General features: G+C 41.7%; 1 protein-coding gene across 2 annotated transcripts in view; it reads right to left on the bottom strand.

The window, feature by feature from the left end:
• Window positions 1-360: 360 nt before the first annotated feature.
• UBE2K (ubiquitin conjugating enzyme E2 K) overlaps window positions 361-20,946 on the bottom strand; it is a 37,709-nt gene continuing 17,123 nt past the window's right edge. The window contains exons 2-7 of one of the 2 annotated variants that reach the window (XM_058192974.1): window positions 17,099-17,192; window positions 14,449-14,507; window positions 9,706-9,788; window positions 6,241-6,340; window positions 5,170-5,298; window positions 361-4,584 (exon numbers count right to left, since the gene is read on the bottom strand). In XM_058192974.1, coding sequence (XP_058048957.1) covers window positions 4,510-4,584; window positions 5,170-5,298; window positions 6,241-6,340; window positions 9,706-9,788; window positions 14,449-14,507; window positions 17,099-17,192 — 540 coding nt within the window. In that variant the 3' untranslated portion in view covers window positions 361-4,509. Of the gene's footprint in view, window positions 4,585-5,169; window positions 5,299-5,533; window positions 5,684-6,240; window positions 6,341-9,705; window positions 9,789-14,448; window positions 14,508-17,098; window positions 17,193-20,946 lie in introns of those variants that run through there. The other variant, XM_058192973.1, reaches the window with a different exon arrangement.

Raw genomic sequence — 20,946 nt, 5'->3', positions numbered from 1 at the left:
GTCATCGCAATAGGAACAAGGTTTCTGCAGCTCTCCTCTAAACTGCGGCTACTGTTTTTGCGGCAACAGCTTACAGTCTTCCAGCCTTTGGGCTTATGTTTGTCCCCTTGCTGGCCGGGGTGCTTTCCAGTCTACCTTCATCTTCCTGCAGCTACCTGGTCACCCCATCGTAGTCTCCTCCGATGCTTCAACAACGCCCTTTATGTAGTCCGTGGGGTCTGTGGGTGAGGACGAGGAGAAGATGGCTGTTTTTTGTGTGTCTCAGTCCCACACGCACACTCCTCCCGTGTTATTCCTGCCCTCTATGCCGTTCTTGCTCTGTGTTGTGACCCAGGCCCAAGGAGGTAGCAGTAGACGCAATCAGTTCAAAAACAGATTTTATTAGAACAGCTGAGAATTTAACTCATTTTCAGTGTTGTCCAAACTAAATCAAAGCAAATTCTTCATAACACAATTCTTCAGTCTTATCACCAACCTTGGTCTTAATTAGGCAAACTGCCAAAGGCTTTTCTTGGCAAAAGGTCAAAAGCAGAAGACGCCGACAAGAAATAAATGCAGCAAGACAAGGAGCAAGGCTATCAATGTTGTTTTCCGACAAAGAGCCCAAATGCTGTTGCTGGTCTTTTAAGCCTTATGGGGCCAAGCATCTCCTGGCCTTACTCCTGAGTCGTCCTCTTTGCTTGAGCTGCTCTTGCCTTCTGGCAGCTCTTCTCATGCGTGCATTAGGAACAGGCTCCTCCTGTTCCTCTGCCTCACTACTGTCAGGCTCTGGAGTCTGCACCTCACTTCCCGTTGGCCCTGGCCCCACCTCAGCCTCCGACGCAGAGCCCTCATCCGGGCCTTCCCCAGCCTCCAGGACTGGCCCATGTTCTTCCTCAGCCTCATCGCTGTCCGATTCTGTTGCCAGCTCTGCAGGCTGCTAGCGGACCACAACACTCTGCTGGGTTTACCTGCTACCTGGGTCAGACTGCTGCAAATGTAGAAGCTGACCGTTTCATTACAAAGCTGTCGAGCCCTCAAGAAACCCACTTCCCAAACAAGAACCTTTGGCTGCTAAGTCAGGCGGGCTACAAAAAAGAAATCGCTGTTGGGCCAAAGCAGCGTTATCTATCTGAAATTAAATGATAAAAAGTATGAGCCAAAAAGGGTTCACGGTGCCTTTTCCAAAACGGATGCTGGATGCTGCGTCCCATTTGAGTAGTTTACTCGCGCTGCAGCCTAGTCCTTTCATTTAACGCTCTGCTATTCCCCAAACGAAAGCACGAGGGGAAAACGACGCGTTCTAGAAATCCGAGCGCTTACAACAAAATTAACATTAAACACTGCTGAACAACACAGATCTCTGATTACGGATCAGCTGGCATGGGGACAACTTTATTTTGTCATAGTAGTCTACAGTACTCCACCCCTTGTAACAGAACCCTGTGATAGGGAAAAAGTGTGCCTCCAATAGGAACTTTGGAAAGTACTTCCATATGATGTGTGGTTGTTTTTTTTTGCATTTTGCTGAGGTCTCTGGGGAAAAAGCCTCTTTTCTGAATTGCTAACCAATCCCAATTCTCTTTTGGAAACCAAAGCTGGACTCGCCCAGGGGTTTGGTTCTGTCCTGTGCAGGAGAAATGATGGCAACGTCGTGTGGAGCCGAGTGAGTAACATACAGCAGCTCCTTTACCGCATACGTACATCCCATATTCAAAAAGGTTGCTCAGTTGATGCTTCATCGTATTTATTTTGGAAAAAAAAAAGCTGAAAACTTAGCCAACGTTAAGCATTTCCAAGTCACCGCTATCTGAAATTAGATTATCCTGACAAGCATTTTAACCTGTTCAGCTCAATTGCCTTCCAAAAAAGCCAACGTAAGTATCTAGTCCCTCACGCTGCCAATTATCATCAGTCTTGGTTAAACACGTATAGGGCAATATGTTTCTTTCCTTCTCCATAAATTTCTCTTCTTCTGATTAGGGTTGAAGCACTAGCCATACTTAGTACTTCTAGAGTTGCCATATAAATTGGCTCTCCATTATCCACTGTTCTCAGTGTAAAGTTCAGATGGAATTTATCACTGTGAGCAAGGAACAGCTGAACAGTGGTATATAGGTAGTTCTCGACTTAGGACCACAACCGAGCCCAACATTGAAGTGAAGCTGGCTTCCCCATTGACTTGGCTCGTCAGAAGGTTGCAAAAGGGGATCCCATGACCATCGGGATGCTGCAAAGGTCGTAAGTCTGGAAAATGGCAATAAGTCCCATTTTCCAGTGCCGTCGTAACTTCGATCGGTCGCTAAAATGAACGGTTGTTAAGTCGAGGACTACCTGTATCTTATCGTGAGCACCTAATTTCATTTGACACAACCACCAAAGTTTCCTTAGAAAGGTTAATCGAAATATAAAAGCAGAAGACATTTCATCCCAACTAACTACTCCCAAGTTCTTTCTTTTTAACAATGCGCAAAGAACAAGGAAATATGAAATCTGTGTTTACACAATTACCACCAGGGTAAATAATATGGGGATGACCTCATCAAAATATAGACCATTAAAAGAAAAAAATACAAACACAAATGGCAAATTTCCAGGGCTGTATTTGCCCCAGCTAGTATTTTAACAAAAATGTTGAGCAGCAACAATTTTCTTTTTTCTTTTTTTAAAAAAAATAAAAATAAATATCAAGGAAAAGAAAAAAAAGAAAAGGAGTCACATTTCCTTTGGCTTCTGCCAGTGATCTCCGTGACTGTTAAGAGAAATCACACAATCACTTGAAGGCAGAAATGGGATGTGAAAAAGCAGTGTTTCGTATTGCACAAATAATTTACTATTTTCTGTGTCATAATATCTGAAACTACAGATAACTTGAATCTCTTGCAGGGAGAGAATCCTGCATGCCCATCTCGACTTCTCTTTTTTTTGTTTGTTTCTTTTTTTTACAGTAACGTAACATGACAATTTTGCAAAAAAAAAACCTGCGAGTAGCCCATTGCCTCTTCTTCAGTTAAAACACATATTATGAATGTTTAACATTTCTATCTACAAGTACATAAGAAACTGGATGGAGGAAAAGAATTTTATATGCTCCACGTGCATTTTGCTCAGAAGAATTGGCGGGGCAGCGCTGAAATTCTCCGACTTTTATCGCTTTATAGAAAACTTAACAACCCAGAGAAGGGTTCCGATCTCTCAAGAGTGAATACAAAGACACTCTGTATGTACAGTTGCTTTAGCAAGATCATTCATCCTGGAGAAATTAACTATCGGCATTTAACATATATGTACAGTAAAAAAAAAACAAGATTTCCGAATGTCAGCTAGGGGGAAAAACGCACACAAGTGGTTCTTGCACAAACTTGTATAAGCAACTGATTGTGTCTCCCAAAAAGACTGACAATGTCACAGGAAAAAAAAAAAAGGGGGGGGGATGGTAACTCTCGAAGTGTTTTTAACAGAGACCCGGTTCTTTTCAGCAAATTCATTCTAGCCAGAATTTATTGAGAGAGGTTTTGATTTCTGCAGAAGAAATAAAAACAGCAGCTCCAAGGGTTTGTGCTATGTCCAAAGATACCAAACCTTTTATACAATTGTGTAGAAATTACAATGGTGGAAAACACTCGTACGGGTTATCCCAAAAGAGACCACGCGAAGTGGGGAACTAGGCTAGGATGGCACAGGTACCCCCCCACCCCACATTCTGGAGAGGTCCCTAGTGTGGTTATTGCAACTGTGCGTGCAGCTGGAGGTGGGGGAGGAGGGAGAGGAGGCTGGGAAGGAGGTGGGGTGTTCAGGATCATTAAGCCCCCTCCCTCCCAAGGCGGTGAAAATATCAAGAGTGAGGCCCCCCCCGATGTTGAGTTTCGAGGCCATCTGGAAAAAAGAAAATCTTTTAGGCAAAAAAGTTTACAAGAACGAAGTAAGTACTTCGAATGGTGCTCTGGTTCAGTTCACCCTACTTGCTCACTCAAAGCGTCTAGGTAAAAGTACAGGCATGCAAATATTAAGGTCAGTCCACAAGCATGTAGGATCCGTATTTTTAAAAAAAAAATACACGGTAAGGGAGCCGGAATGGGCGACAGCAACGATTGATGATTTACAGACACACAACCTGATGTGTTCTGAACAAAGTCAAAATCCTGATGCAAAATTCCTGCTCACACTGTTAACACTACAGCAGACAAGGCTGTTGCCCCACCAGTAATTTTTCTTTTTTTTGCCAAGCTCGAGGAATTTACAATATTTAGTAAGGAAAAAAAAAAAAATTAAAAGTATTTCCCCCTGGTTTTTGTGTTTTGTTTTGCTTTAAATTTACACAGATGTTTAATTAGCTTTATTTACAAAGCAGTTTCTTTCTTTCTTTCTTTTTTTTTTCTCAGTCTCCAACAGGGCCTAGATAGCATCAGGCAAAGAACGCCAGTTTTAAAAGAGAATCTATATTGAAACCTAAAAAGAAGAGATGATGTGTGACGTTTCCTCAAGAAGAGGCAGGCTGGGCTACGCTGAAGCAGTTTCTGCACACAGGGTTCAGTTACTCAGGAGTAGCTCCGTTGCTCTTTCTACGTCCCATGATTTTGATGACAAGGCCACTATTACTGCATTCTGCAAAAAAAAAGGAAAAAAAAAGACGACAAGAAGCAACTGAGGTTTTATTTTATCAAATAAAAACTAAACAAAACACCCATTTTTCACCCTGACGCTAATAATAGAAAGCGTGTGTGTGTGACAATTTACAACCGTTCATTTTAGTGACCGTTCCAAAGCTATTGAGAAAAGTGACGTAGGACTGTTTTTTCTATCCAGTCACGTGATCAAAATTCCGACGCTCGGCAATGGGCTCATATTTACGACGGTTGCGAGCTTCTGACCAGCCAAGTCAACGGGGGAAAAAGCCAGATTCGCTTAACAACCGGTAATTTTGACAACGGCGGTGATTCCCTTAAGAACTTTGGGGCAAATCCCACTTAACCCCTGTCTTCAATTAGCAATGGGAACTGAGATTGTAGGTAGCTCTAATTCTGAATCTTAGGAAAGCAGATTTGGTTAAAAAAAAAGAGAGAGAGAGAGAGAGGGAGGGAGGGAGGGAGAGAGAGAGAGAGAGAGAGAGAGGGAGGGAGGGAGGGAGAGAGAGAGAGAGAGAGAGAGAGAGAGAGAGAGAGAGCAGTCCATATGAGAAGCGAGGCTTACCCTATCAAATCCCATAGCGCAAAGATTTTCTATCTTCTTGGTGTATTCCGGACTAGAAACTGGTGCTCCAGCATAAACGTGCGCCCAAAGTCGAGCTGTCTGTTTAAACATTTCTGAATTCTGTTTGTACTGTGTCAAAAGAGGAGTGGGGGGGGGGGAAAGAGACAAACTGACATCTTGCGGAAAGGACAAATCTGGAGCTAGCGTGCAGAAACCTGCGTAACACTCCGATAATACATCATCATCCTTGGGAGAATATGCAACCCAGCAAGCAAAAGCATTTTTTTCACTTGCTTGTTTCCAGATTTTTAAAAGTCCCTCTTCTTGATTTTCTAATAGGGAAGGGGAATAAGAGCGGTTGTACCTGATTTGCCACAACTGCATCTTGTGGGTCATCGGGTTCTGCAGCTGCCAAGAGGGCTTGTAAGGATAACAACACTGTTCTTAAAGTCATCGCCGCGGCCCTGAAAAGACACAGCTGGAATGAGTTCACACCTACCAGTATGACCCCCAATAGGATGTGACCAACACAGGTGGGGCATCAAGATTTAATAGACTGTTTAGTACGAGACAAGACCGCTGTGATGTCCCTTAGGTGGAAAATCACCACCTGTCTACGGTAGCGGCCAAAATTGTGGAAACCTTTTGGGAAAAGTGTTATTTTTTAAAAACTAGCTAATAACACCACTTTTTTTGGGAGTAGTATCATAAAATTACATATCAGTGGAAAGATCATTTAATCGAGAATGTAATGCAATAAACTTTTAGAATAGCTATTAGAATAGCAATTACAGTATAAAGGAGAAAAGTGAAACACATGGAAAAAATAAGATCTACAAAAACTATCACCATAGAAAAAAAGAGACAAACTGACATCTTGCGGAAAGGACAAATCTGGAGCTAGCGTGCAGAAACCTGTAGTAACACTCCGATAATACATCATCATCATCATCCTTGGGAGAATATGCAACCCAGCAAGCAAAAGCATTTTTTTCACTTGCTTGTTTCCAGATTTTTAAAAGTCCCTCTTCTTGATTTTCTAATAGGGAAGGGGAATAAGAGCGGTTGTACCTGATTTGCCACAACTGCATCTTGTGGGTCATCGGGTTCTGCAGCTGCCAAGAGGGCTTGTAAGGATAACAACACTGTTCTTAAAGTCATCGCCGCGGCCCTGAAAAGACACAGCTGGAATGAGTTCACACCTACCAGTATGACCCCCAATAGGATGTGACCGACATAGGTGGGGCATCAAGATTTAACAGACTGTTTAGTACGAGACAAGACCGCTGTGATGTCCCTTAGGTGGAAAATCACCACCTGTCTACGGTAGCGGCCAAAATTGTGGAAACCTTTTGGGAAAAGTGTTATTTTTTAAAAACTAGCTAATAACACCACTTTTTTTCGGAGTAGTATCATAAAATTATATATCAATGGAAAGATAATCGAGAATGTAATGCAATAAACTTTTAGAATAGTTATTAGAATAGCAATTACAGTATAAAGGAGAAAAGTGAAACACATGGAAAAAATAAGATCTACAAAAATATCACCATAGAAAAAAAAGAGAGATACAAAAATGATCACCATGTCAGTGAATACTTAAGTTGGGTAACCTTTAGCATGAATGACGGCCTTACAACATCTTCCCATGGAGTGAAGCAAGTCTTTTAATTCTGTAGCTGTTACAATGCGAAACCAAGATTGAAGGATGGCTTCTATTAACTGGGTTTTATTGCTGGGTCGCTTCTGACTACCAAGTTTCATGAGTTGGAAAATCCATAGATTTTCCATTGGGTGAAGGTCTGGGCTATTCCCAGGCCATCCCAGCAGTGGAATAGGATTATCTTGAAACTCCAAAAATAACTGTGGTGTTATTAGCCACCAAACCTCAAAAATAGACTTTTCCCAAAAGGTTTCCATAATTTTGGCCACTACTATAAGTCCAAAATCATCAATGGGGCGTTCTGCTTGCTATTCACTTGGCTAAACTCTTTCTATGCATCAACTGTTGGCTTGATCCCATTTTTCCTGGATATTAACCCTGCTTATTTTCTCTTTTTTTTTCCTGTTCAAAATGAAGCTACAACGATATTTTAGCGTCTAGTAACTGGTTCACTAGAGGAGGTTACTAGAGGAGGGCGATATCAATGGTAAAATATATATATATTTCGACGAAGTCTCATTCGTCATCTTCAGGCTTTAGCTTCGTGCTTCTGGGAGCAATGTGTGCTCGCAGCTGTTTCTTCCTTTTAACTGCTAGTGGGGGTTTGAACTGATGAACCACTAGCAGTTAAAAGGAAGAAACAGCTGCAAGCACACATTGCTCCTAGAAGCACGAAGCTAAAGCCTGAAGATGACGAATGAGACTTCGTCGAAACGTCGCCAAGACACTTCCAATTTTACGTGGGAGAAAACCCGAATAACCAAAGACCTACCTACAAACACCCATGAAAACCTCAGAAAACAAATATATATATATTCAATATTAGACCCCTCTGGGCAGCTATACACATCCAATCAAAAAGATTATAGCGTGAGATACAGAGTAGTGTTTCTTTATGTTCACTTTCTATAGTTCAGAAATGAAATAACTGTTAAATTTCTCAACCATCTCAGTAGTTCCGGTATATGGCCAAATTTAGTTGCATGAATGAAAATTCCCACCTGTTATTTTTTTTTTCCTGCCTCTCAATGCTTCAACGTTTTTGCTTAGGGTATATTTTGCCATCAAACTCAGGAAACATTATGTTCGAAGCTGCTGAAAACTCACAACTTAAGCACTTTGGTAAATCATTTGGAAACCAGCAGTAGCCAGTTTTGAGATTTCAAATGTCAGGGTAAACTGCGGTTAACAGTCTCTCATCCTCCCTTAAGACAGGATCACTATTTCCTCCCACCTCGACAAGTATAATCCAATTATTTTCAGGATTTTGGATTTCCCCCAAACTTTATAACGGAACCTTACCACTGATCTTTTAGGATATCCAAACAGATAGCTCCGGTGACTGAGCTAATGTTAGGATGCCAAATTTTGGTGATAAACCGCACCTAAAATACAAGAGAAGCTGTTAATGAAAATAGCAGCTACACAATGGATAAGCAACACACTGCAGTGATCGCCAACTTTTCCGGCTCTGGACCGCAGGTGGCAGGGGTGGGTGGGTGAGTGTGGAAGGGATGGTTTCGTGTGTGTGTGTGTGTGTGTTGAGGACCCCAACCGTACTGGATAATTTTAGTGTTTTTATGGACAATGTTGGCTGGTCCCCAAAACAGTGATCATCTTAACATCTGGGTTCTTCAGATTCGGACTCGGCATCCTATTAATTTGGAACACATGTTCATGCTGTGTGCTCCAAGTTACCCAAAACCTCCATCTAGGTTCGTCTGAGAAAAACTGGGATATTGATTCTGCTGCTCAATATTGTCAAGAGGTGTATTTTTGTCCCCGTGACAAAAGAGAGCCTACGGCTAGTTCCTACAGCCATGTTCGTAGTCCTCTCATCCAGACCTTCTCACGAGTAACACAACACCAGACTTAAAAGTCTGTAGAGATTCTCAAGTCATCCAGGTCGTGGTTGTCCCAAAGTTTTTTTTTTTTTTTTTCAGGAGACAACTGGACTGGTTTTTTTTTTTCCTGTTCAAAATGAAGCTACAACGATATTTTAGCGTCTAGTAACTGGTTCACTAGAGGAGGTTACTAGAGGAGGGCGATATCAATGGTAAAATATATATATATTTCGACGAAGTCTCATTCGTCATCTTCAGGCTTCAGCTTCGTGCTTCTGGGAGCAATGTGTGCTCGCAGCTGTTTCTTCCTTTTAACTGCTAGTGGGGGTTTGAACTGATGAACCACTAGCAGTTAAAAGGAAGAAACAGCTGCAAGCACACATTGCTCCTAGAAGCACGAAGCTAAAGCCTGAAGATGACGAATGAGACTTCGTCAAAACGTCGCCAAGACACTTCCAATTTTACGTGGGAGAAAACCCGAATAACCAAAGACCTACCTACAAACACCCGTGAAAACCTCAGAAAACAAATATATATATATTCAATATTAGACCCCTCTGGGCAGCTATACACATCCAATCAAAAAGATTATAGCGTGAGATACAGAGTAGTGTTTCTTTATGTTCACTTTCTATAGTTCAGAAATGAAATAACTATTAAATTTCTCAACCATCTCACTAGTTCCGGAATATGGCCAAATTTAGTTGCATGAATGAAAATTCCCACCTGTTATTATTTTTTTTTCCTGCCTCTCAATGCTTCAACATTTTTGCTTAGGGTATATTTTGCCATCAAACTCAGGAAACATTATGATCGAAGCTGCTGAAAACTCACAACTTAAGCACTTTGGTAAATCATTTGGAAACCAGCAGTAGCTAGTTTGAGATTTCAAATGTCAGGGTAAACTGCGGTTAACAGCCTCTCATCCTCCCTTAAGACAGGATCACTATTTCCTCCCACCTCGACAAGTATAATCCAATTATTTTCAGGATTTTGGATTTCCCCCCAAACTTTATAACGGAACCTTACCACTGATCTTTTAGGATATCCAAACAGATAGCTCCGGTGACTGAGCTAATGTTAGGATGCCAAATTTTGGTGATAAACCGCACCTAAAATACAAGAGAAGCTGTTAATGAAAATAGCAGCTACACAATGGATAAGCAACACACTGCAGTGATCGCCAACTTTTCCGGCTCTGGACCGCAGGTGGCAGGGGTGGGTGGGTGGGTGTGGAAGGGATGGTTTCGTGTGTGTGTGTGTGTGTGTTGAGGACCCCCGCCGTACTGGATAATTTTACAGTGTTTTTATGGACAATGTTGGCTGGTCCCCAAAACAGTGATCATCTTAACATCTGGGTTCTTCAGATTCGGACTCGGCATCCTATTAATTTGGAACACATGTTCATGCTGTGTGCTCCAAGTTACCCAAAACCTCCATCTAGGTTCGTCTGAGAAAAACTGGGATATTGATTCTGCTGTTCAATATTGTCAAGAGGTGTATTTTTGTCCCCGTGACAAAAGAGAGCCTACGGCTAGTTCCTACGGCCATGTTCGTAGTCCTCTCATCCAGACCTTCTCACGAGTAACACAACACCAGACTTAAAAGTCTGTAGAGATTCTCAAGTCATCCAGGTCGTGGTTGTCCCAAAGTTTTTTTTTTTTTTTTTCAGGAGACAACTGGACTTTCTTGGTTTTTTTTTTCTTTTGAAGACATTTCGCTTCACCTCCAAGAAGCTTCTTCAGCTCTTGACAGGACGGTGGGGGAATGGAAGGATTTATATTCCTTGCAGACAGCTGGTCATTTGCATCCTTTTAGAAGATCCTTGAGGCCACTTGGAGGCTTATCTGTGTCATAACATAACATCAGAGTTGGAAGGGACCTTGGAGGCCTTCTAGTCCAACCCCCTGCCCAGGCAGGAAACCCTATACCATCTCAGTCAGATGGTTATCCAACATTTTCTTAAAAATTTCCAGTGTTGGAGCATTCACAACTTCTGGAGGCAAGTCGTTCCACTTATTAATTGTTCTAACTGTCAGGAAATTTCTCCTTAGTTCTAAGTTGCTTCTTTCTTTGATCAGTTTCCACCCATTGCTTCTTATTCTACTCTCAGGTGCTTTGGTGAACAGCCTGACTCCCTCTTCTTTGTGGCAGCCCCTGAGATATTGGAACACAGCTATCATGTCATCCCTGGTCCTTCTTTTGTTAAACTAGACATACCCAGTTCCTGCAACCGTTCTTCATATGTTTTATCCTCCAGTCCCTAATCATCTTTGTTGCTCTCCTCTGTACTCTTTCTAGAGCCTCAACATCTTTTTTACATCGTGGCGACCAAAACTGGATGCAATATTCCAAGTGTGGCCTTACCAAGGCATTATAAAGTGGCACTAACACTTCACGTGATCTTGATTCTATCCTCTGTTTATGCAGCCCAGAACTGTGTTGGCTTTTTAACAGCTGCTGCACACTGCTGGCTCATATCTAAATGGTTATCCACTAGGACTCCAAGATCCCTCTCACAGGTACTACTATTGAGCAAGGTACCACATATACGGTACTGGTGCATTTTGTTTTTGGCCTAAATGTAGAACCTTACTTTTTCACTGTTGAATTTCATTTTGTTAGATAGCGCCCAATGTTCAAGTCTGTCAAGATCTTTCTGTAACTTGAGCCTATCTTCTGGAGTGTTGGCTATTCCTGCCAGCTTGGTGTCATCTGCAAATTTGATGAGTTCCCCATCTATCCCTCGTCCAAGTCATTGATGAAGATGTTGAAGAGTACTGGGCCTAAAACAGAGCCTTGGGGTACTCCACTGCATACTTCCTCCATGTGGATGTAGTTCCGTTGAGGACTACACGTTGAGTGCGGTTGGTCAGCCAATTACGAATCCATCTGGTGGTGGTGCTGTCTAACCCACATTTTTCTACTTTATCTAGTAGTAGGTTATGGTCTACTTTATCAAATGCTTTACTGAAGTCCAAGTAAATTATATCGACAGCATTCCTCTGGTCTACTAATTTTGTCATTTTGTCAAAGAATGCGATAAGATTAGTCTGGCATGATCTGTTTTTGACAAACCCATGTTGGCTTTTGGTTATTACTTTGTTTGCTTCTAGGTGTTCGGTGATTCGTTGCTTGATTATCTTTTCCAGAATCTTCCCCGGTATTGAGGTCAGACTGATAGGTCTGTAGTTTCCTGGATCTGTTTTTTTTCCTTTTTTGAAGATGGGAACTACATCAGCTCTTTTCCAGTCCTCAGGTGTCCTCAGGGTCACCTGAGTGGTGCGAATGGTTCCTGTGGTCTGCAATTTTTCTCTGGAAAAAGTAGTAGGAGCACCACTCAGGTGAACCTGAGGACACAGAAAAACCTCCAAGTGCTTCAAAGACCCTCTAAAAGGATGCGAACAGAATAGAACAGAATAGAAATAAATGGAATGGAATGGAATGGAAATGAATAGAATAGAATAGAATAGAATAGAATAGAATAGAATAGAATAGAATAGAATAGAATAGAATAGAATAGAATAGAATAGAATTTTTTATTGGCCAAGTGTGATTGGACACACAAGGAATTTGTCTCTGGTGCATACGCTCTCAGTGTACATAAAAGAAAAGATACCTTCAAGGTACAATACTTACAACACTTAACCATAGTCATAGGCTACAAATAAGCAATCAGGAAACAATATTAGTATAAGTCGTAAGGATACAAAGTTACAGTCATAAGTGGAAGGAGATGGGTGATGGAAACGATGAGAAGATTAAATGCCCAGCTGCTTGCAAGGAATGTAAATCCTTCCATTCCCCCCACCCTTCCTGTCAGAGCTGAAGAAGCTTCTGGGATGAGAAGCAAAACGTCTTCAAAAGAAAAAACGAAGTCCAATAGCCTCCTGAAAAAACACCCTTGGGACACCACCAGACTAACCTCACTTCCAACAACTGGGGGAAAGAGCAACATTAACCTAGTTTTTTTGGTGGAGATGAAACGTCAACTCATCACGATCAGCATCGGAAACATTGCCTTCTCCAAATTCTAAACCATTTCAAATCTGGTTGTGTGTGGTGGTGGTGGTTTTTTTAAAAAAATCTTTCAAAATAAAGATTCCTGGGAGAAACTGAGAACGAAAGCATGATCTGTCTGCCCCTCTAACTTAACCGCATTTCATTCCTCGGTTATGAACGTCGTCGTTGAGAAGGAAAGTGTTATATCAAACTTCAGAATACAAGTTCTTGGGGCATTTGAAAGAGACGCTTTTCGTTCATTCATTCAGCTTCATTCAGCTTTTGTGAATGAAGGCCTCTTGATCAGATGGGCGAAGCACGGCGGGACTTGGGACAGCTAGTGTCGTGTCCCACTCCCACTCCAACGCACAAGTCAAGGAAGTCCGTAACAGACTTGGCAACAAAGCCTTCGCAGCTTGCCAAGTTCCTTCGAGGTTTATCAGGGCAGGCAGGAGTCCAGTTTGTGACTTCAGCGATAAAGTCCAATATCAGCAAACTAGCTAAGACTTTGCTTGACTCAAGGTTGGAATGCCAAAAGCAGGTCCTTTATATAGGCTGTGGGGTGTGGCTCCATGACTCAGCATTTATCAAGGCCTGCCCCACCCCTCCTTCTGCTGGCGTCGCCTCTCAGATCTCCGGAAGCGAGGGTCCACCTTATCTGCATTGTCTTCAGCTGGATCTGCTGTCAGTAATTCCAGCACCTGGCTGGCTTCCTCTGACGGCTGAGCCAAAGGAACACATGCTGTATGAGTGAGGTTTATCGGGCTTGTTTGTTCACTCCTGGCATCCTCTCCGGGCATGGGGCCAGGGCTGGAGGCATAACAGGCCATTCATCTTCATTATCAGACTCGGAGTCTGATAACAGGCCCGGTTGGAGACGGGAGGGGCCCAGCTGAGGAGAGGAGGGAGGACGAGTCACAACAGCTAGGAAATGTTTGGGACAAGCTTCCAAGGTCAAAAGGAGGTGGGGGGGGGGCAAGGGTGGTCTTTTCACTAAGAGATCTTCCTGAGTTTAAGTCATCTGCAAGGACCGGATTTTGGTGGCTTGCGCATAACATCGTGCGCTGAACCACGATACAGGCCATTCATCCTCATGCGCTCCTTTTAAAAATGTGTTGTTGCCATTTGTAGGAATTGAGTGAAAGAAATGCAGGTTCACTGGCTCATTTAGAGCGGCCCATGTTAAATTAAAGCTCTTTATGTTGTATTAGGCTTCACCAATTCTCATACTGTGCATGGATGAGAATATAGAAATACTGTACGATGGTGCTTTCGTTATTTTCAAACTGATACCATTGTTACAAGGGGGAAAACTTTGATGATTGCTATAGTTTTATCATTAATCTATTTGGCTTTTTTTTTTAATAGCCAAGAAAATAAACATTTCCACCTATCAGTTCCACTGAAAACGTAAGCATATATACAATTTTCTATTACTGCCCTTGAGCACTATAAGAAGCACTCTCATTAAAAACATCCTTAAATCAATTGAAATGACATTAGCACTCGTTAGTTACCACACTTAAAACAAAGAGACAACGAATTATTTTTACACAATTGGAAGTTTTGTTGTACAGTAAAGCATTTCATAAGCAGGAGTTTCGCAAAGCATCATAAAAGATAAAAAAAATTGGGGGGGGAGGTCTGTATTCAATTAGAAAGACCTTGGAGGGGCAGCCAAGACAAATAAAGAGCACTGCACACACACAAAAAAAGGATTCATAAAGAAAGAATCCAAAGAATTATTCACAATAATTATATTCACCATACCTTAGGGGGATTAAAAGGATACGTTTCTGGAATTTTTATTTCTAATTGATATCTTCCTCCTATAAAAACCAGAACATATAACCACTAAATACTTATCAGACATTAATTTATCACAGCAATGAACTTTCCTTTAAGATAAATAAACAGTAAGATTTAAAAAGTTTTGCTTTGGTTCTAAGGCAGGATGGGCTCTTTTTATAATGTAGCTGGAAATTGTAATGGAGGCCTTCCAGGATGTTTACCATTGTAAGTATTACATGGAGATTACTCAGTTTGCAAACCCCTTGAGGTGGAAATCCTTTAGTGCATCATCTGTAATACCACAGTAATTGTTCTTATTTCTTCCTGTTGTCTCCTTCCGCCCCCCACTCCCCCCCCCTAGAAAAGCTCTTGGCACATGGGCACAATTTACTAAAAGCTGTAATAAAACCCTCCATTTGATTAAATGAAGGTGAGACTATTCCAATATTCCAGTGACAACTTAACAAGGAGCAAACACCAATTTAGATGTAAACGGATGATGTCAAAACACTAGTTCCACTCACCCAACGCAAGAATTATCAGAATTTGTCTGGAAAAAGATTGAAGAACTGTCAGGATTAAGATCTAGAGAACAGGAATGTCCAACCTTGGCAACTTTTAAGATCTGTGGATTTCCACTCGCAGAATTCTCCAACCAACCATGCTTAAAATGGCCAAGGTCAGTGAAGGAGAAGACGACCTGAAGGTTCTCTTCTGAAGAACGTTCTTTCCCAACCAAAACCAAGTGTTTAATTTGATGTTGTCTTCCCAAGACGAAGCCACGCTTACACAGTTTTTATTCGGTTAACTGCCTACTTAAAAAATGAGAAAAAGAAGACCACAATGGTGGTCATCCATCCAAAGGTGATTTAATTTTGCTTCAGCAAAAATAGTACTTCTGAGAAAAAAGGACGTTCCTGAGGCTATTCATAAAACAAACTAAAAGCTATGCGGACCGACAGTCTGACAAAGGCCATGAGAGAAAGAACCACAGAAGGGGAAAAAAAAAAACAGATCACGAGTGACTTCTCTGAAGGCAAAACTCTACCAGTGAAAGGAACTTGAATATTTCGACGTCTACTTTCTTGAGTAGACATTCAAGCTCTCGCCATCTAGCCTAAGTACGGAGATTTTCCAGCTGGAGCCATGATCAAGCACGCAGCCTATATAGGAGGGCCCTCTACAGAAACCACGAAAAAGATTGGGGGGGGGGGGAAAGCAAGCATCTGAATGGGGATTTCATTGTTTTTAAAGAAGAAGAAAATCTACTTTAGGATCCATGAAACGGCGACTTTAAAAGGAGCTACACCAATGAAAACAGGTCTCCGCAGCTGTTCGCTAACTATTTTAAACGAACATCCAACTCCTTAAAACAGGAGTGGGGAACGATGACCCCTTTTACGACTTGTGGACTTCAACTCCCAGAATTCCCGAGCCAGCCATTCTGGGAGTTGAAGTCCACAAGTCATAACGGGGTCATATTTCCCCACTTCTGCCTTAAATGAAGCAAGAACCATTGTTACGTTTGTGTTTCCATTTCAAAAAAAGGGTGTTTTCCACCCCTCAAGGTACATTCTGCATTGTGTCCAGTTCCAAGCATTTGTCTTTTATATATATATATAATATTTATATATATTTATATTTATATTTTTAGGGACAGCTTTTCACTAAGGAAACTACTTGCTTTATACGAGCCGAAAGAGACAGATGTGAATGCACTTAAAACTTTCTAAGTATTCACATGTCAACAGAATACCCACCAGCTGCCTGGAATTGTGTTGCTAAGCTGAGTCAAGGAAGAGAAGGTGAGAAGAGAAAAAAAAAGTGAATTGAAGAAACTGTCCAACAGTTACAATTCCGGTGCAAAACCTGAATCTCTAGGCTGCGGTTCCCCCCAAATGGCAGCTCCTAACGCAAACCATTGTGGGTGCTACCTGGCGTGGAAATTTGGGGTACTTTTTACAAGTTGGGAGTTCTTTAGAACAGGGGTCTCCAACCTTGGCAACTTTAAGCCTGGAGGACTTCAGCTCCCAGAATCCCCCAGCCAGCTTTGCTTTGCTGGCTGGGGGATTCTGGGAGTTGAAGTCCTCCAGGCTTAAAGTTGCCAAGGTTGGAGACCCCTGCTCTAGAAGCAGGGACTAATATTCTGAATTCTATCCGTGTTCTGAGAATTGCTGAGAATCCTCAGGATTGAAATACACGGATCCTGAGGAAGCCCAGATAACTGGAATCCCGTATATTTTTTTGCCTGCTCTAGCTGTTTTATTAACGTAAAACTTAAGTCTTTCAGCAATTGTTTCATTGGGCAAATATTGGTAAGGAATAAGGACTGAATGCCGTTTTAAACATTTAAGATGTTCTGACTGGTTAATTAAGCCAAATTTACACACACACACAAAAACCAGACCATAAGAATGGCGAGAGTTACTGAAGAGCTTGAGTACTATAAATTAGAAAGCAACTTTTAGTTATCCTGCACGAATGATTAACTTCAAGGGTAAATTACAATATGTATATTTGCAACGTATTTGCGGTGTTTTGCAAAGGGCTTCCAAAACGAGACATATTACACTTATGAGCTTTAGGAATTAACCTAAAATCTTAGATTAGCAGAAAAAAAATTACTCACCTTCATATGGTGTGTCTGGAGGCCCTGCTATTTCTCCTCTTAGTTCTGTAAAATTTTCATCTACAAGGTCTACTTTAATTTGATTTTTGTTCGTCTTAAAAATAAAACAGAAAAAAAAAACCAGTTAGAGGTTTACTATTCATTAGATTCTTTGTTTTTTCCCCACTTAAATTTAGAAAGATGAATTTGCCATATACATTTGTTTTCATAATTAACTTTTAATTTCAAATTTCAGCCCAATCCTTTCAGTTCTTTACATTGATCAAATACTCAATGTCAACTCGCAAAGGCTAGCCTGCTCTTGAGTTGCCATAGGCCGGGGGGGGGAGGGGGGAGAAATGGCAAACCGGCAAAATGGCACAGCAGCCAAAGACAGATGCACATTCCACGCTTATCCCTCTCAAGGCTGTATCCCAGGGTTACCTACAGCAGCAGGAGGGGAGTGACCTCTACAACCCACGAAATTGCTCTGGTGGGAATATGATTGATGGCATACTCTTGGGGAAGGGGGGAACAGGGTCACAATTGGAGTGTAAATTACGTAAGGTCAGAGCTGGATGCCGACATGAAGCTCCTAATAAATAACTGGATTTCTTTTGAAGCTCAGCTTGAGACTTGTAATTAAGGCACCCTGACACTCAGTTCTAGTTGACACACTAGATCCATAGGAATCCTTCCAGGAACTGCTAGAAAACAGCACCGGAAACCCAAACCATATGGGTTGCTACTGCTAGCAATTTCTAGCCTAAGCTTTTGATACAAGGAGCATCAATCCTGCTTCCCATCTTCACAGTAGTCAGGCAATGATTCCTTCGACCCCTGATCAATCAGTAATAGACATCTCTAATTTCTGTAATTGCACTAACAGTCTATGTATCATGACTTTGTGATTTCCGTACAGATCAAAACTATAACCTTTCCACTGTACACAATCACGAGAATTAAATAAGGATATTTCAAATAATATACAGGTAGTCCTTCACTTACGACAGGCCATTTAAAGAGCATTTGAAGTTACAGCACCACTGAAAGAACCAACCTATGACCATTTTTCACATTGAGACCGTGGCAACATCCCCGTCAAATCACAGCAATCACATGCCGAGTGTGCGACTGTTGAAAGTCTGAATCTGAGTTGTGTCTTTTATTGGATCCCTCATGACTTCAAACCGTCACTAAGCATCCAGCCATAAGAGGACGACTATCTGGGTCTATAAATATTGGACTTTTTTCCTCATAGACACGAGAGTTATGAAAACCTCATTCTACTCAAATATAATAAACTTTTTTTTTTTTTAAAGAGATGCATTTTCTGTAACACGTGTCAACAGGTAGAAGTATTAGACCAACATGATCTTGGCTTGGAAGCTCAACAGGTTTAGGATTCTCTAGTATATCGATAAATCAAGCGGAAATTTCAAAGCAGTAAGTTATACTAGTATAATCTGAGTCCTTCGGGAGAAGGGCGGTATAAAAAATTGAATAAATAAATAAATAAATAAATAATAGTAAGTGAAGTAATTTATTGGAAAACGTCACAGGAGAAAAAAGTATGGCAAACTAACTTTATGGGTATATCCACATAATCCCCAAGATCCAAGCTTAACTTGTGAGTATCTTCACATTTATCTTTTAAAACAACATCGTCTTCTAATTCTAAGTATTAGAAAATATTTTCAAACAATGGCAGCAGGCAACAGATTGTATACTCCACTCTTCTCTGCTTTTCAATCACTTGGACTAGGAGTCAGCAACCTGTGTCTCTAGAGCCACATGTGGCTCTTTCATCCCTCTTCTGTGGCTCCCTGTCGCCGGTTGGCTCCACAATTGATAGGGCTTTCGGTTGGGGCAGGTGGCTCAGACTGCTAAGACAGTCTGTTATTAACAGCAGCTGCTTGCAATTAATGCAGGTTCTAGTCCCACCAGGCCCAAGGTTGACTCAGCCTTCCATCCTTTATAAGGTAGGTAAAATGAGGACCCAGATTGTTGGGGGCAATAAAAGTTGACTTTGTATATAAATATACAAATGGATGAAGACTATTGTTAACATAGTGTAAGCCGCCCTGAGTCTTCGGAGAAGGGTGGGATATAAATGCAAATTAAAAAAAAAAAGGATGCCGCACTAGGAGGAAACTGTATGGTGGGGGAACTGGACTTCCGGTCAGCAGAGGAAAAAGGGCGCCGCACTAGGAGGAAACTGTATGGTGGGGGAACTGGACTTCCGGTCAGCAGAGGAAAAAGGATGCCGCGCTAAGAGTCTCTATGGTGGGGGAACTGGACTTCAGACTCTATGGTCGGCTCCAGAATTGAATGGGGTGTATGTGTGTGTTAGGACCTTTGTGGCTCTGAGTGTTTAAGGTTGCAACCCCTGACTTGGACTATTCTGCTGCCTATGCAAGCCAAAAGCAACGGGATAAAATCATTATCTTCTTTTAATGACCCCATAATCCCTTGCAGGGTGGAGGCAACTGAATGGGGGTGACTGTTTACTGGCCGGATGCCCTTCCTGTTGCCAATGCGGAGTTATAATCAGGAGATAAGGTCTCATTGTGCCCAGAGAGAGAAATATCTGCCTCTACCTAGGATCGAACTCACAGCTTCCTGATGGTGAAGCAAGAGCTCCACCTCTAGACCGCCGCACCACTCAAGCAACAGGATAAAATGATCCATCAAAATCGACTCGGCTAGGCATTTGATAGCTAAATTTTAGGATGTGTCAAATTTTTCAACATTCAATTGCTGGATGTTCAAAAGTTGCGACATGCCGTGGGGATTGTAAAGATATTTTTGGTTACTTTTAATATAATTCAGATGTATTTGGCAAATTAATTATGTAAATATCATCACTTTTTAACTTTGTGCTTGTTATATTTAACATACTTTAAGGCAAAACTAGGATGGTATTGGTGGGAAAACCAAAGCTACCCTTTATACCTTTTATATATAAAAGGGTTGAGATTCTGATTTTTATTTTTTTTTAGCAAAATCGCTCGAAGCATGCAAGGGAAAAGGAGTCAATCATTTATCTTGAAATTTTAACTGTGTTCATAAACGTTCTTTTTCAAGAGGCGACTGGACTTCCTGGTTTTTCTTTGAAGACCTTTCTACTTATGGTTGAAAGAATTAGAATTAGTTAAGGGGGGGAAGGGGAAAATGCAAATCCTCTCCCAAAATTGATTCGCAGCTTCAAATTAAATAGCAACCTAAGTCTAATTGGTCACTTCGTTGAAAATGGAAATCCTTCTGATTAGCTCAACTTCCTCTGGAATGTATTGATGCCTCCCTATTGTTTTTAAGTCATGTAATACACGCCATGGGTGGCCTGCTTACGTCCTGCCTAACTTTGTGACTATCCCTAATTATACCTGACACATTTACATGTATGATTAAGAAACTAATGACAGGTTGGCTTCTAAATAAGACACTCTTTTTAGATGGTGCTGCTTTTCGTAAAGAAGCACAAACACATTTGTTTGGTAATTTAGTTTCCCACAGTTCAATTACACATTTACAATAAACCAACTACCGACATATCTCCTAGTTAGTCTAGGTCAGAGGTCCGCGGGCCGGATGCGGCCCACAGGATTCTTAGATCCGGCCTCTGCTAGTGAAAACGGAGCTCAGGAGAGCCAACCGGACTCCATTTTACACCGGGATGGCCTCCTGCAGCCCTCTGCCAGTAAAAACGGAGCTCGGAAGGGCCGCAATGGCAGAGGGCTGCAGGAGGCCATCCCAGCCGAAAACGGAGCCTCAATGAGTGACATCAAACTGGCCATGCCCCCACAAGTCAAACACAACCCTGATGCAGCTCTCAATAAAATCGAGTTTGACACCCCTGGTCTAGGTGG

This window comes from Ahaetulla prasina, chromosome 8 (assembly GCF_028640845.1).
Source record: "Ahaetulla prasina isolate Xishuangbanna chromosome 8, ASM2864084v1, whole genome shotgun sequence".
Lineage (NCBI taxonomy): Eukaryota > Metazoa > Chordata > Lepidosauria > Squamata > Colubridae > Ahaetulla > Ahaetulla prasina.
This window is presented reverse-complemented; position numbering and strand designations above follow the sequence as displayed.